Source organism: Pholis gunnellus (genome assembly GCF_910591455.1).
Source record: "Pholis gunnellus genome assembly, chromosome: 20".
Classification (NCBI taxonomy): domain Eukaryota; kingdom Metazoa; phylum Chordata; class Actinopteri; order Perciformes; family Pholidae; genus Pholis; species Pholis gunnellus.
Genome location: NC_136547.1, coordinates 10,036,644 through 10,053,438, shown reverse-complemented (window position 1 = coordinate 10,053,438; position 16,795 = coordinate 10,036,644). Strand labels below are relative to the sequence as shown.

At 42.4% G+C, this 16,795-nt stretch overlaps 2 protein-coding genes across 2 annotated transcripts in view; both read right to left on the bottom strand.

The window, feature by feature from the left end:
* Positions 1–4,293, bottom strand: part of LOC306711976 (voltage-dependent L-type calcium channel subunit beta-2-like) — a 55,188-nt gene extending 50,895 nt beyond the window's left edge. The window contains exons 1-2 of the mRNA XM_079181067.1: positions 4,185–4,293; positions 2,180–2,272 (exon numbers count right to left, since the gene is read on the bottom strand). Coding sequence (XP_079037193.1) covers positions 2,180–2,272; positions 4,185–4,271 — 180 coding nt within the window. The 5' untranslated portion in view covers positions 4,272–4,293. The remainder of the gene's footprint in view (positions 1–2,179; positions 2,273–4,184) is intronic.
* Positions 4,294–8,801: 4,508 nt separating this feature from the next.
* Positions 8,802–15,834, bottom strand: LOC306712512 (zinc transporter ZIP12-like; the record flags this gene model as incomplete). The annotated part of the gene is made up of 12 exons (XM_079181817.1): positions 15,571–15,834; positions 14,670–14,990; positions 14,380–14,587; positions 13,177–13,304; positions 12,855–13,026; positions 12,256–12,428; positions 11,974–12,129; positions 11,731–11,808; positions 10,383–10,455; positions 10,089–10,247; positions 9,791–9,978; positions 8,802–8,930 (listed from the first exon to the last, which is right to left on the bottom strand). The coding sequence occupies exons 1-12, from the start codon at positions 15,802–15,804 to the stop codon at positions 8,802–8,804; spliced, it is 2,019 nt and encodes a 672-aa protein (XP_079037943.1). The 5' UTR covers positions 15,805–15,834.
* Between the last annotated feature and the right edge of the window lie 961 nt (positions 15,835–16,795).

Below are 16,795 nucleotides of genomic sequence, written 5' to 3'. Positions count from 1 at the left end.
GTTGATGGATCCACCTTCTTCTCATCAAACTCAAAAAAGCGAGGAAGCGTATCTCCAAAAAAAAGTTTGACTTTTCCTTTTAATAAGCATGAGAAGGTCCAACAGGTGTCAGCTTTCATTTGCTGGATGCTGAAACATCTGGTTTTCTGCCTCACGAGAAACGGGTCGACGTAAATGTCTGGACTGTAAAAGGAAATCCAGGCAGAGTGCTAAAACAATGATCTAGTAGAGTACATGATCCTAATCTCGGTACTATCTATTAGCATCTGTAGCCCCTCGGCTACACTCAGAATGTTGTGAGACTTTTCTTTGCTTGCACTGCAGAACGAATCCACGCATAAAATAAAAGCAAAACATCCACCTGATGTTGAAGTTTGCTGACAAATCTAAGACAGTTCTGCCCTTCTTCCTTCTCAATGGAGAGCTGAGCTCCAGTTCAACGCTGACCTCGCTACTCCCACGGCTGAGCAGCTTGGTCTGGCCTGGACCTCCACCCTTCCCAGCCTCCTCCATACTCCCCCGGGCATCGGGCCACGACCACAGGGAACGTCTCTCATCCTTCCTCTCTCAGTCTGCCCTCTGCCCTCAGCAGCATGAGTAATTCTGTCTTTTAGGAGCCGTTTATATGCACTTACAGGAGAGGCCGGTTTTTTTTTTTGACGCTCGGATCTGCGCTGGATCGATCACACAGTGACCTTGACAGGCATTAGCGGTTCTTAAAGACGCCAACAGGAGTGCACAGGACTATGAAGCACAACAACAACAACAACAGGTCAGACATTTGGGAGGGCAAACGATGACAATCAAAATCTTAAAATCCAGTCATGCAAACCTTCTTCAGAAAACAGCAGCTTCTAATGTTGACTGTGAGGAAAGAAACGATAAAACAAAGAGGAACGAGAGCCAAGCGACGGCTTGATGAATAGGCAGTGAGATTACCACACAGAGATTAGCTTCATACCTTCCCTTAGTTCTGCCGTCTAAATATTATGTCCTCATTCCTCTGTGAAAAGTGAAAATAATCACAGGCAGCATGATTGAGAGTGTGTGAGGGAAATACGGTGAGATTAAAACTGCTGTTATGATAACGCAAATGAAAAACAGTATTTACGTTGTTATCCAAACAGAGGAGACGTTACTGGAAGGTCTGCTATTCCTGGGGCCCTCTTGCGGCAGAAATCTAAAAGAGGGTATTTGTGCTCGGCATGCGAGGGCCTCGCTGACCCTGAAACACATTACTCCTCCACTCTCACCACATCCCTCTACTGTCTCTTGCTTTAATGGCCTATACCATTTCTGTCGGATGTGGTGTTGCAGCGCAGAATGACGCTCACTCTCAGCCTAATTGAGTTTATCTGCGATGACTCAGGCTGGAAGGGGAACTCCTCATTTGGGGACGGGACTGTGGGAATGGGCATGAGCTCCCACGGAGTGGCGGTAAAAAAAATCAGACAACTTCTCACCAAACTGCTCCTGCTGAGCTGATGATGAGCAGCTCATTCAGAAGTTCTCCGGAGCCTTTGAGACGAAGCAGACAGCCGGCCGGGAGGCTCTGATCTCCTCCAGGTTCCCGTTGCTCGAGGCGATGTACGCCTCCTCCAAAAAAGGCAGAAACATTTAAGACAGGGGCGCGCATCCTTAACCCGGCCCGTCCTGTCCCTTGCAGGTCCGCTCAACAAATACCAGACACGTCGAGTGTGTACCTCGCAGGGTCTGCTTTATAACAGGCCGCTGTGTCACTGCTGAGGATGCAGCACGGAGGAGAGGCCTCCACTTAACATACTGTACCCAACGGTGTTTACAGAGGGCTTTCACTGCAATGCACATCTCATCGCTGATGGATGATGATGACTGAGGCCGGGCTCTTGTGCCAGTTTGCATTTACCGTCAGGGATTAACACACACTCGGGCATGTTGCATTCCTGAACGAAGCAACTGTAGCCAGGAAGTGTTATTGTTCATTATGTTGTTCTTGTATGGTGCAAGGAGTGATCAGATACACTTGGGCCTTGTCAAAAACAGAATGTTTAGAGAGAGAGAGAGAGAGAGAGAGAGAGAGAGAGAGAGAGAGAGAGAGAGAGAGAGAGAGAGAGAGAGAAGATTCCCGGATGGATTCGCCCGAGGACTTGCGGGTCACCCCTAAGCCACGTCTGCAACCCAGAGTTTAAATGTGTCTTACCTGGCGAACCAGGCTGTTGGTTGTGGTGTCGGAGGAGGTGCTGCCATCTGAACCTTTAAATCGGCCTTTTCTTCGTGCTCCTTTGCCTTGAGACTACAGAGAGCCAAAAGGGAAAGAGTGAAATTATTAAAGAAGAGGTCCACGTCCTTTCCAGCGTATCTTAATATATTGTTTTCATGCTCATGGGTATATTAAAACTGTGTTTTGTGGCTGTTAGAGTTCCTCCTGTCAATACTGGTTTTCCTGACACTCATCCAATGTAAGAGATAATGGACAAACATATTTTAGTACAGCTGAAACTAATCTGAGGCTTCAGCAGTCTTAGCAACTAGGACTGCAACTAACAGTGTACTTTCATTATCAATTAAATAGTTTGTTCTGTAAAAAGTCAGAAAATAGAAAAAAAAGAAGAAAAAATGTGACGTCTTCAGATGTCTTGTTTTGTCTGACCAGCAGTCCAAAACCTAAATACATTCAGTTTACAGTGAAAACAAGAGGATAACAAGAGGATATTTCGCAAGTTTTTGCCATAAATGATGGTTGATGCGTCTAGTCTGATGATTCTATGAGTATCTTTAATATCATGGTAAACTGAATATCTTTGGGTTGTGGACTGTTTGCTAACCCTAACCCTAACCCTAACCCTAACACCAACGAGGACTCTGGGGAAAAATGTGACGGGCATTGTGCAGTCCAAACAGGGACACTATGTATCAGTAACCCAGTAGTAATGCGTTGCATGCGAGTGTGTTTTTAAAAACAGGCTTGAAGACAATGTGAAGCTGTCCTCTTGTTGTAAAGAGCCTCACTGTCAGTTCAATTAGCTAAATACGGCTTTCAGTGTTTTATGTGAAGTGTAACATTATGACAGGTATCATAGAAACAATGGTAATTATGTGGGTGGTCTCTAATATGCAAGCTGATATGATGAGGGTCTGGAAAACGAATGCACTCAGCTCAAGTGTTCATACAGCGTGTGTTGCTAGTGGCAACTGAAAAACAGAAATTCATTTCAAATCCGCCTTTTATTCCAGCCCGTAACGCATATAAAAGAGATATTCGGAGGATATTCTTCGGAGCCCAGCATGAAACACAGTTTGAGCTGCAACGAAAGTCTGGAGATTCGATTACCCGCAATAAGCCAAATACATAATACACGATGCATGTTGAATAACGCACTTTACTGTATGAGAAGAGCTCTGTCAGATGTTTACCTGAAGCTGTACTTAGTTACAAGTCCATTTACTCAAGTATCATTTTGATGATGATCATACTAGTTTATTATTCTACTCTACTATTCTAAATATTGCTCTTTTTACTCCACTATCTTTATCGCACCGCTACAGTTACGTTGCCGATAAAGGTTTTTCATTCAAAACCAGTTATTGAAATATGATATTATGTTACAATTGAAACCATCCAACACTATATTTGTTGAAATTAGATTTACTTGAGCAGCTACAACATTAAAACGCTGCATGCATATCAATAAATTAGTACTTTTGATATTAGTCAACTTTGCTGACAGGTAGGACACTTGTAAAGATGTAGTTTTACATTGTGGTAATCACTACTTTTATATAAGTAAATGATGCAAATACTTCTACCACCGTACCAAAAATGTTTCCATCTAGAGATGTACAAAATAAAATGAAATGTTTAAACGTTCCTTGTGTTTGAAGTACTAAGATTAAAACGTTACCTGGTTAAAAAAAGGTGTTGAGACACCAACCTGTCTTACACCAGCAGCAGTTTCGACGACATTTTTTAATTAAAATCAATCGTTAGAATAAAAAAAAAAAAACGGGCACTCGCGAGGTGATGTCCTCGGGGCTAACGTTACGTAATCACAACTTAATTTGAGCAAGCAGCCACCAATGGGCGCGAGGAGGTGGACAGGTGAGCTAAAGTTGACCTGCTTCTCTCGCATGCTAAGCTGACTTTCGACTACTGTAACACGTCATTTTAAGGACAAACTTGTCATTTAGCATTTTAATTAACTTACTTGTGACATCGGATGTTCCAGCGAGTCCATGTGTTTGTCCAGAGGTGCTGCTGCGGCTCTTGTTTTTGGAGTATTATTGACGACCATTACACCATTTGATTAAACATTCAACAAAACCTCTCGGTGTGGACAGGTGCAGCAGCAGCGGTGTCCAAAAATGAAAAGTCAACGGCATTCTTTTTTCTTTTCTTTTTTTTTAAATCAGTTTGAACGAGAAGAAAACGAGGCGCCGCTGCAGCTGAACTGAGCCACCGCCAATCTTCCAAGTTTTGAGACAGGAGGGTTTAAAGGAGGGGCTTGTGCGGAAGAGGGTTTGAGAAAAGCGTTTTTTTTCCCTCTAGTTCAGATGATGATGATTTGAATTGTCGGATATTATAGCCTTCAGCACCACAGAGCCTCCTTCATCAGCGCCCTCCTACTGTGCTGAACCCACACTGGCTGCTCCACGCGCCCTCATCCAACGCCAACACCTCTGCCTTCTCTCAGCGCTGAAAGGATGAATAACAGCTTGCAAGCTGAAAAATAAATAAAGATGCACAGTTTTTTTTTTTTACATTAGAGGCACAAAAAAAAAGTGGAGGATATTATTCCCTCTAACACATTTGTTAGAAATAATATATACATGGAAATAGTCATACAGCCAAGAACAAAGAGTACATACAAGTACAGGTGAAAAAAAGATAAAAAGCATCAATAAACAGCAACATGCACGGTCTGTATACAAGTCAAATTGTTTCTATAGATTGTAAACAGGAATGTAATTGTCTGCATATTGAATGATTCACAGTTAGGCTACATTATATCCCATATTATACATGAAGTAGGTACATATTCAGAGTATATATACATGGCTATTTGCAGTATATACAAAAATAGATTTATATTTGACAATAATGATGGTATGTTTATGTTAAAAAACTGTTAAAATATATTATTTACAGCATTTTTTGCCACTTAAAGGAAGATTTTAAGGCTCAAAGCCAGGCTGTTGCCGAATCGTTATTATTAGCTGTGACTGATTGTAGGCTTTGAATTTAAATGACATTGAAGTCAAGGTAGTTTTAGTGAAAACAGATCTGGGTGAAAAGTAAAGCTTAACGTTGACAACAAGAAGGTAGATCGTTGGTGAAAGGAAGGCGGAAGAACATAAATGCTGGAAGTCTTGTTACATATACTGAGCCTGACGTTGTGACATGTCAGTAGAAAAAAACACATTTTAAAGTAATACAATTAATGGTGACTGAATTATATTTAGCTGCTTTGGTTTTAAGGTAGTGGTATTGTCACTTTCATACTGTCAACACGAGAATATCTTCTGTGAACAAGGTCTATTGAGTGACGAACAGGTGAGCAGGTCAGATGATCATCATCATCATCATCATCATCATCATCATCATTGTTATTGAAACAGGTTTTCTACAAGTAGATTTTGACGTCATTGCTGTAAAGAGTTTTTGTCTTATGCAAACTGGGACACTTACATTATGAACAGATGAATTAAGGTAGTGCGGCAAGTACTTTTTTCAGTATCGTTACAATTTACCAATTCATTGTTTAAAAGCAGAATCAGAATCCAAAGTCTCGTTTCATTGTACCAACGGTCAAATACACACATATATTCAATATACAATTGATATAAAACAGACAAAAGCAGCAGATCTTCACATTTGAACAGCTGCAACCAAAGAAATATTTCCCCTTTTTTGCTTGATCAAGCAAGTGTAACGATTAATCAATCACCATTAATCAACTCATTGTTTCAGCTCTAGATGTAAGTGGTACATGTACAATAGATTTGTATATAAGAAGACATTTACTAAGACAGTACTGTTTGTACCTGTTCAGGTGAGTTCCCCACAGAGGGGAACTAATTAGAGCCTCTCTGTCATTCGGTTTAATGGAAAAGACACATGTTGTGATGTTGTGATGCACATCCCTGTATGAAATGAGACTATTTAAACTAAATACTACTGCACCCCTTCTTCAGGCAACCTTCTACCACAGACAGCGCTAAAGTTGTGTTATTTATTATTGCCCTCTAGTGGTTTCATGTGCGTTTGCATTTTAAAGGGCCACTCCACTGATTTTACTCATCAAAGTCAGTCATTGTTATTGTACTACTCAGCCTGTGGAAACGGTTGTATGATATCTTCTGCGGCACCAGTCTGAAAAATAAACCCTGATGATGACATCACTACAGTATGACATCAGGGTTATCTCGGCGTTGGATTGGAGGAAAATCTTTAACAGAAAGCTGGCGTTACAAATGTCATGGAGTTTGAAAGATGTGGGTGTTTACTCGGCACAGATGGTCAAATGAAAGATACTATTGGGTTGCATTATGGGAAATGTAGGATCAAGTATTTTGGGGACCATATCTCAGTCTCTAGTGGCGTTTTTGATTATTAAAAAAAACAACATATCTCTCTTTTGCAAGTTTCCCCACTTTATGAAAGCACCCTACTACATTGACGTAGCACCCCTTTAAACAAGCAGCTTTTAGTCAAAATAATTAAGAAACTCAGCTGAGCTTTTTACTTTAAAAAAATACTTTGTCAATATTGTGAATACAACTAAAATTCCACACTATGAGTTGATCCCAGCTGTTTTTGTGTGATAACAGTAACAGGTGCAAAATATGATTTCAGCCAGATCCTTTCTAATCAAAGGGGAAACATTTTTATATTTCCTTTTTTTTTTTTTTTGTTCTCTCTCTTGGCATTTCCCATCGTTTCTGTGTGTTCTGCTGCCCCGATGACCCCGGAGCTGAATTCCTCTTCTGACAGGTCTCTGATGAGCATGTGAGGATACTGAGCGCTCACACCAACACGGTCCAGATAAAAAGCCCTTCCTTCCTCCATCCCGGCAGCAGTTGCCTTGAAAAGATGCACACATGCCAGTAGGCCTGAAGCTTTCCTGGGAATGCCAAAGGGGTTGGCATTTCCAAAATAACAGCAAAATTGCTAGAATAAGAGAACATGCAACAGACTTCCTGCTATTGTTTGAACATTACTCGGGAAGTCACAATAAATGGTGTCAGCTTTTTTCTGATGCGATAGCCAAATAATCTCATGACACTGTCAACACAACTGACTTTGCACTTTGATAGTAAGCTCGGAATGGCAAATTAACATAATCGCCATGCAAATTGTGAGATGAAACTAATCCCCAACACAAATAAGAAAATGGCTCGACATGCTGTTTGTTTAAATTTTTACAGAAACATGTTGACGCTGAGAGCACCGGAATTTAATCACAGCAAGCTGATTAAAAAACAGCAAAAATCTTCTCTTAAACCCACACATTCCTTCAATATCACAAATCCAATTTGATGTACAAATAAGTTGATTTGCTGCGTTTAATTTATCTCATTGTTCTGATGCATTCGTCATATTCTCTTCATCCTCCACCTCCTCCTGCAGGCCCACTCTGGCCGCTAAAGAGCGTGTGCGCTGTGTGGGCCGGATCGCTCCGGAGTTTCTGTCTTGAACAGCGAGCATTAGTCATCCAGGTTGGTGGATGAAGAGAACAAGTAGCTCAGGTGGGTGGAAGTGCCCTCATATTGGATCACAGAGAGGCCTCAAAAACAAAGAACAATGCCTCTGAGATGAGAAGCTCAAAGAGAGCAACGTTTCTCTGAACAGGAATTCAAAAATAAATGTATTTCAGGGCAGCTTGTGCCTAACAAAGAGGGGTTAGTCGATTCTTCGCACATAATGTAAGAGTTTCTCATCAAGCCAATCGGGTTTTGCATAAAAACAGTATTCGTGTAATTTTCTAATAATTTCTTTAACAATGTCTTAGGAAGTTTCCTGTAAAGCAGTATATAGTATATTGGTACATATATGAATGAAAATATGGATTTCCTCAGCATAAATGAATTTATAGGGACAAAGGGTCCAATGAAACATGGACTAAAACTCTGGATATCCTTTTAAGATGTGTCTTTTGTGAGTCTCTGGTTGGTGGAAGGCCAATACTAAATCACCTCGTGTCGATTTAATCAGAATTTATTGATTAACACTTGTCTCCATTTTCCTTATTATTAGTCAAAGTTTCACAGTTCTTTCGAGAAACGTCTTGGCAAATATACTCGGAAATTATGCAGAAATTATGAGCCTGTAAAATAAAGCGTTCAATATATATCCTGAGACACGGCACAAAATCCTGGTCATGGACTCGATTTCTTTTTAACTATACTTTTCCCAATTAATATAAAGACACTGACGTCAAATACATGCAAACCAAAACATTTACAATACTTTATATTTTGCTTGTGAGGAATTAATTTGATTTGATTGTCTGAGGCAACGAAACGTATTTGACAGAACAACAGATGTACCCAAATCTGCCAAATATGGTCATTATTAGAGTTTAAACTATTTAGTGTCCAGATACCTAACATACAAAAATCAATCATCAAGTATAAAAAAAAGTGAGGATTCATACAGCTAACGTACATTTACCATCCAGTGCTGAGACTACCACATCATGAAATACTCACTCGTTGACCAATAATGACTTGTTATAACATCCCGGTTGCGCACACGAGTCAACATTTGTTTTGACTCAACCCTCTGCGAAGAGATTTGCGCCACGACTCACGTAAAACGGCATTTAGAATTTGAGTTCATGTTCAAAGAGTGCGAGGAGCAGAAGACAGGCCCAACCCATCAGCAGGCCGAGGTTCTGCAGGAGAAACATGAGGCACGGTCTGTCGGTCTTCACCCGACTCATCTCTGGAAGCTGAAAGAAAGACAGAAATGAAGAGTAACACTAAAATAATAAACAGTTTTGATAGATATATTGGATAGAAAGAGGATTATTTCTTTAAAGAAGAGGCTGGCATTGTTCTATATCTTTGTTATTGTCAAGAAATCCCATGCAAAGACCAAAACCATTGATACGGTAGTTTGTCTTTTTATAATAAAGAAACATGTTAAATAGGAGTAAAATGTGTTTTAGTTGGTGACTGTTATCAGCTGCACATTAGTACACATTTGATGCTCTAATGCAGAGTAAGCATACTAGATATTGACATATTGAGACGATGTCCCGCATTTTGATTGGCTCCAGTTATTATTAAAAGTAAAACCACTGCACAGACACTTTTCTGAAATCTGGCTTTTATCCAATGGCTGTGAAGAATGCATGGAGGGCTGTCAATCAAACTGCGCACATGTGGGTCAAGTGCAAGTCAAACTGTCAGTGTCTTTGCTACGCTACGGCCAACTGGGAAAATTGCACCTCAAAGTCACCAGCTAAGCAGATTTAGGCGGAATATGAAGGAAACTACAAAGAACAGGAAATGCAGCTAAAACAAAGACGGAGGGAAAGTACTGGGTGAAGCCGCCAACATGAAGCGATACATGTGGGTCTAAACAAGAGGGCAAAGCACAGAGATAGTATAAGCTAAGTAACATTATAGACTATAATCAGCATTGGTGACACTCTTTGTCCCACATTTAGTTTGTTGGGATCAGAGGTATAAACTGTATCAGGATTAATTCATTGTTTCTTTTGGTCTTTTTTTTAAAATGGGATTTGTTGACAATAACTGAAATGTGGAGTATCACCAGCCTTATCCTTTAATAAGGCTCCTTTACCATTTCAACCAGTGACAAATAGAGGAAAATCCCAGCAGTAACGGCGAAGATCCACCGCTGCACTTCCATGTCTGAGGAAACAAACAGTCCGATGTAGAGTCCCATGAAGGCCGTCAGAGCGCTGAGAAAGTTCATCAGCACAGCAGTCTTCACCGAGAGTCCAGAGCTCAACAACACTGCAAAGTCCCCTTTAAGACAGAAAGCAGACAAAAAAGAAAAAAAGTCAAGCAAAGTGTTTCCTGGCCTCAGCCAAAATATAACAAAAGTGCTCCCAAAGCGAGTAACCGTGACCTCTCACCCATCTCGTGCGGGATCTCGTGGCACAGGATGGCCACGGTGGTCGCCATGCCGGTCTCGGCCGAGGAAGAGAAGGCCGCCCCGACTACCAGGCCGTCGGCAAAGTTGTGAAGGCTGTCTCCCACGATTACCATCACGGCCAGCAGAGGAACGCCTCGTACTGGGAACACAAAAGGGAGTCTGTGTCGCTGAGGCTCATCCTCAGACCGTGACAAATGCTCTGTCATGCCTGGCGACTAATTACAAAGTGCATCACATTCATCTGTGCTGTGCAGCTCACGTTGAAGGACCTTACTCTGACGTGAAGGTCTCCTAGTGACAACGTGTTCAGGAGATGCTTCTATACACTCCAAGTCATCCACTGGTCCCTGCAGGATACAGATGATTATTCACAGCAATACTTTTTTAACCTTTGATTCCAATTTCCGAAATCAAGACTGGTTCACAAAGAGACACATTCACCCATACAGGATATTTTTATGTAACAAAGATGGTTGGAAAATAGGTCTATTTCCACGCGAGTGACCCATCTTTGTGTCCGAAATGTTCGAGTTTTCAAGTGTGCATTCAACACGGGCATGAAGAGCTTTCTGAATGATTCAATACTTCTCATTCTCCAACATCCTACATGCCCTGTTCCTTCACTCCCTCCCACACCACTCTTCGTTGCCTGTTATATAAAAGCAGTGCAGGAAAATTGATTCGAGTGAATTTCAGTCGGCGTTTTGAATTTCAACATGGATTCAATGGATACATTTTATCCTACGTGTGTTTTACGATTGTTTCACGCTGTTCATGTGTGCAGACTAAACATTGTGCTGTGACTGAAGGGTTGTTCTCCTGTCGACAGTGTGCTCGAGCTAATCTCCACTGTTTATAACAAGTGCATTAGTGCTTCCTTGAAGCTTAACTGGAGGAGTAGTGTGGGAGTAAAGAAAATATATTGACTTTCATAACTCCACAGTGGTACAGCAGAGTAAACACAACATGTAACCGTTGTATTAAAGTAGCCGCTGCCACAGCTGCTTCTTGTTTTTTGGGAGTGAAGGATAGTTTTGTGGCACAAATTAGGAATTCAACCTTAAGTTATTACTTGCAATGATAACAGTTATGTTCCCTATGATTTTATTTAAAAAAATGTTTTATTATATATACATATCTACCAGATACGGTACGCCGACTGCAAGTGACATGCCCCCCACCTGGGCTCAAAATGTTTGAAATATTAAGAAAACAAGTTAGAAAGCAGGCAGAGAATTCGGAAAAGACGGCTAATTGCAACAGATAAATGGTTGAAACATCCTGCTCCTGCCATTCAAACTGGCAGTAGTGTAGTGTGACAGCAAACTTGATCAAACCAAAGAACAGTGCTCTGTCTGAACTTGTGACACAGCACTGGCTTAATCATCTGCAACTGCAAGACAACTGCAACAATATAACACCTCACATCTCATTCTTTTTGTTTTTCCTCTCTCTTCTCTGCACTTGGCATGAGGCACCGTTTTAATATCTTGCTGTTTAACTTCCAGTAACTGCCTTGTCATGTTCCCTGCATCTCCTCCTAACAAGCACATGACAGGGATGATGACGGGAATCAGGTTTTCCTGCCAAGAACAATGTTTCTGGGTAGTGATGAGACTCACCAGCTGTATGGTGGAGATGGACTTGCCCCTCTGTGACTGGCCATTGCAGTTGAGCTCTAAGGGAAGGTCACCATGACTCTGCAGACAAAAGAAAGACCACGAGACCGCTGTTGCTCAACGAATCAGCTCTGCACAAACTTGCTTGTTCATGGAAAACTAAAAGTTCTACCTCTGGCTAGATAAACAAAATCAGCCCCTTCTCCGTCATTGAATTGATAAGGGCTGCAAAAACAAAACGCTTACATGGCCATGAGAAGGAACGAATAAGGAAAAGATTCTTTCAATGAGGAAAAAGCCGTAGATCCCTGCGATTATGCCCAGAATCCTCCACAGATAGTCTTTTTCGTCCGCAAAGTGTTCGTCATCGTGACTGTGAGTGTCATCGTGGAGGCCAAGGATCTCCAAAGGAGACGGGGAGGAAAACAATTGGACATTTACTCCACAGTCAACAGAGAGTTTCTTTCTACATGTATGGCGCTTGACTCACAGTTACAGAGGGTGATGCAGTGGCTCTGTGTTCTATACCTGCGGTATGAGGTGCAGGAGTGCATCTCCTGAGAGGGTTCCCACTGCCAAGCCCACAAACAGCTGCAGGATGAGTGTGTAGGTTTCCTGGCAGGAGTTGAAGAAGATCAGGCAGATACCGAGCATGGAGCCCACCGTGATGAGCAGGACGGCCGCCGTGCTGTAGCCGTACTCTGCAGGGAGCAGAGACACAGTTTTTCCCTGTCCAGATATTGAGATTAAAAATTCTGGCTGATCATATCACAACATGTAATAAAGGAAAACGCCACTCTGAAGATCCGTCTTACAAGGACAATATTTTTCATCTTTTTGCAAAGCTGTTATTGAGGAGGGCCCTTCGCTTATCCGTTAAATGTATTATTGTATGTTTTTTTTGTCTTTTGTATCAACAAACCAACACGGCATATTATTATCTACCCCCGGAGAACCATGCGGTCAGTCGCATGTGTGCAGCTGTGAGTGAGAGAGTGTGCACCTCTGTGCCTGTCCATGGCTAATCTCCCATCCGACCTTTAGGGGCAGCTAAGTGATAACACAGCTGAGTGCCTCTCCGACACCCCCCCCCCCCCCCCCCCCCCTGTATAGGTAAAATGTCTTACTCTCAAGAGCGGTGGGCAGAGATCCTCTTCCTTTCTGCTCTGCAGACTCGCAGGCATTGCCTAGCAACTGCTGAATGATGGCAGGGCACATTTGTCTGAAGTGCTCCTTGGAAATTGGCAAATGAGGATTCAGAGCAAAAATATCCAGCAGCTGATTGGCTGAATAACAGACCTGATTAGATTCAAAGGAAGAGACAAATGTGTGAATGAGTAGGAGGCTCATTAAGTCAAGCCTCACAGTAACGGCGTGCAGGTTACAGCAATGATATCATGCGTCTTGTGATTCTCTGTGCAGGAAATCAAACATTTGCCTCAGCCTCACCTGTGCCCAGTCCCTGCTTATTCCACCAGTTTCATGGTTGCAACCATCCGGCGGAGGCCCGGCCCCTTTGTGAGAGTGTGACGCTGCTTCCCGTCCTACTCCCAGCTGATGAAGCAACTCCTCTAAATCTGAGCAGAGACATCATTGCATCATGATACTGTGCACCAGACGAGATTCAGCAGAATCACTCAGTGCATTTATGGGACAAAATACCACTTCATGCAGATGAGATAGAATAATAGAGCAACAACACAGATGACTGATCATTAACCGTTGCATCCAGTATTAAAGTTCAATACAGCGTTGAGATTTTGGATTGAACCTGCAGATAGCCAGCATATTGTGCCAGTATTTAATTATGAATTTGACCCTTTTCATGTAAAAAGATGGTTGTTTATTCATTTCAGCAGCATGGAAAAGTGTCTGACACGATATTTAGAACCTCTTTCTGATGAAAATCGTTCAGGACGGTTAGTTGCTCTTTCATGCGTGATGACTCATCCCTCCTATTCAGTGTCAGCGACACTTCACATGAAGAATTGACTTACAGGCAAGATTGAAGAGTCAAAGCTGCTATAATCAATACTTTTATAATAACAATGGATCAAGTGACTGTGAGCAATGTGAAAGATGTTGCTCGTAGCGATGAACCCACAGAGAACGATCACCTGAATTTGTCTCAAAGCTTATTTTAGCTCATTTTGTGGTTTTTGCAGCAGGCAGCTATTTTTTGTGTGAAAAAGCTCTGATTAACCGACTGTACACTACCTGCTCAGCACCCAACAGCAGACAGACATAGTAAGAGACTAGCTGGTAAACATAGCGGAGAATTTATCAGCTAAAGACTTAGTTAGAGACCAAAAACAGAGCTAAAAGAGATCTAAAAGAGAATTGTCAGGTGGCCAGAATTTGACATAAATGCCAATGTTGCTCTGTACCTGTTGGATGTTCAATTGCTGGCTAACTGTTTGACAGTGTTGTGTTTATAGCTTGCTCCAGCTGCCCCAAGTGGCAGAAAATTCAGTTATTGTAAGTTGAAATAACACAGAATGAGAATAAGATCAAATTGCAGCAGTTTGTTATGTTGCTGTGATTTAGGAGGAATCTCCTCAGCAGAGGACAACATGATCAATACCTTAGATAAAAAAAAAGCAAATGTCAGTTTAAATGTGCATAGCAAGCCAACTGTGCTCTTGAACTTACCTATTGTCTGCAGGCCACTTGTGCAATTTAGGGATTGAAAGATGTAGTCGGTAAAGAAAGCCGGAGACGGGAGGTTCCTTCGTCTGAAACAGTGGCCCTGCAGGATATGGCTGATGATGGCAGCAGCCAGTTTGGGCACAGAGGAAACACCAGCACCTGGATTTTCTTGTACGTTAACCTCCTCAAGGAGGTGAGCGGCATCAATACACTGTGGAATCAAAGGTTAAATCATCATATCCGGAGGTGCACCTGTCGACACGGGATAGATTTGTCAGATAAAAATTCCTTACTTGCAAATCAGATAAGGCGTCTTGATTGGAGGAGTCGTAGTGCTGGTTGATGAGCTGCAGAATACTTTCTGTTTCTCTGGATGACAGGAACAGGTTGTCCTCAGCCGGGTGCAGATTGGTCAAGGCCAAAAGGTAGAACTGATAGTTCCCAAATGAGGAGGACGAGGACGAGGAAAGGGAGGCGGCATTTGACACACACAGGTCTTGCAAGTTAATTATGTAGTACAGCAGAACAGTGGAGATCCGGTGGTAGTCCCCCTCGGTGAGGTATGCCTTCCCATCATCCTCTAGCACAGAGAGAGCCACGTCTGGTGTCAGGCACTGTAACAAGAACAGGAAGAAAGAAGAATAAATACAGATTGTAAGGATGGAAAGACGCAGAAAGGTCATGTGAGTGTGGATTGAGATGCGAGTGTGCATAGAAGAGGCGTCCTATTTTCTTCTACATACACTGCACTCTGCTTCCCAGATAAATGCTAGCTTTGTGCTACTGTTTGTGCCCAATTAGACCCACACACAAAAATACAGAAGGCTAAGAGATTATTTGTCTGAGGGAGCAGACTAATCAGCAAGAAATTACAAAAAGTAGAACGTTTCTCTCTTCATTTTGAAAACCTCACTTTCAAGGCTCGACACGCACATAATCCTATTGTCAGCCCGCCTGCACAAACATGTGAAGTGCCTCTAACTCCAGTTTATTATGTCAAACTGAGGGATGTCTAAAGCCACTCAGCATGAATGCCCCATAGAGTTCAAGGACTTAAGCCTCCACATTCACTCACATTCCAGCCATAACAAGCATGTTTCTTGGAACCGGCAGGCAGGAGTGGGTTGAGCACATAATAAGCACGTAGCATGTGGATGTAAAAGTTGTTGTACGGTAACAAGAAGACAGACTTACCTTGCCACAGACATCCTGAGAGGTGCCAGTCCGCTCTGCACAGTGCACATCCTGGAGGAGCTTGGTGATCAGGATACCCGTGTGGTTCTTTTGAAGCTGTGGCTTTTCGTCGGTACCCGGGGGCAGATCCAAGGCCCTGAGAGCCTCCTGCAGGTACCCCAGCTCCTGACCTCTTACCTCCAGCTGACAAAGAAGCAGCAGCAGCAAAGTGGGAGCACTGCCCCTGAAGTGCATGTTCCTACCGGGGCTGTCCGACTCCCTTAAGCTCCCAAGACTTGAGATGATGGACACAAACAAGTGGTTCGAGAGAGAAATTTGAATCAAGGTGAACGAGAGGAGGCTTCCAGCGAAGAAGAGCTGTGAGAGGCGTTAATAATAGGCCCGCCTGATTTGGTGGAGGACAGGAGGGCTCGATGGGCTCCTTTCAGCTGAACCAGCCCCTTACAGTGCCGATTCGGTCAGCCAAAGCCTGGGCCCCTCAGTCCACAACAAAGGGATTAGTGCAGGCAAGTGAGAGAGCTCAGGGGCATGGAGGGGGAGACTGTGGAGAAAATTGTATTGAGGAAAACATTGAGCAGGGAAAAGCTATTATTAACCCAAAGTAACAACGTAGAGATCCACACTGGAAATGCTGCACCTATGAAAGTCTGAATGTTTTTAAAACGGGAAAATACTGAACCAGTTTTCATATTCAGCAGCATCAATAGTTAAGGAAGACAACTAACACACAGGTAGACGTTCAAATCAAATGGGTTTTTTTATATTAAAATTCTAAATGGGGTTTTATTGGCATGAAAGTTTCAAGAACAATGTTGCCTAAAGCATCAAAATACAATTTGTCCAAATTTTTAGACAGTACACATACCAGTAATATGAACATAACACAACATTTTTTTTTTATTCTCTATGATCTCTGAGTCATCTAAGATCAAACATGCAGAGCAAAACATGCAGAGCTTTCTCGCAAAGCACCTTCCAACATCCTCCCACGCTGTGCACCCTGCAGGTCACACCGACCGAGCAATAAGAGGACGAAGGCTACAGTTATACCTGAGGTAGAATAGATGAAAACGCTTACCAGATGAACCGCTCTCCCCTCTGATCCTCTCTGCTGCTGGAACTAGGTTTGCTTTCCTCCTCCGACGGGATAAACCGAAGACCCAGAGCTTGTTTGGGGAGAATTCTTGTGCATTGGTGCTGCAAATAAAACCCTCTTATGAGAAGT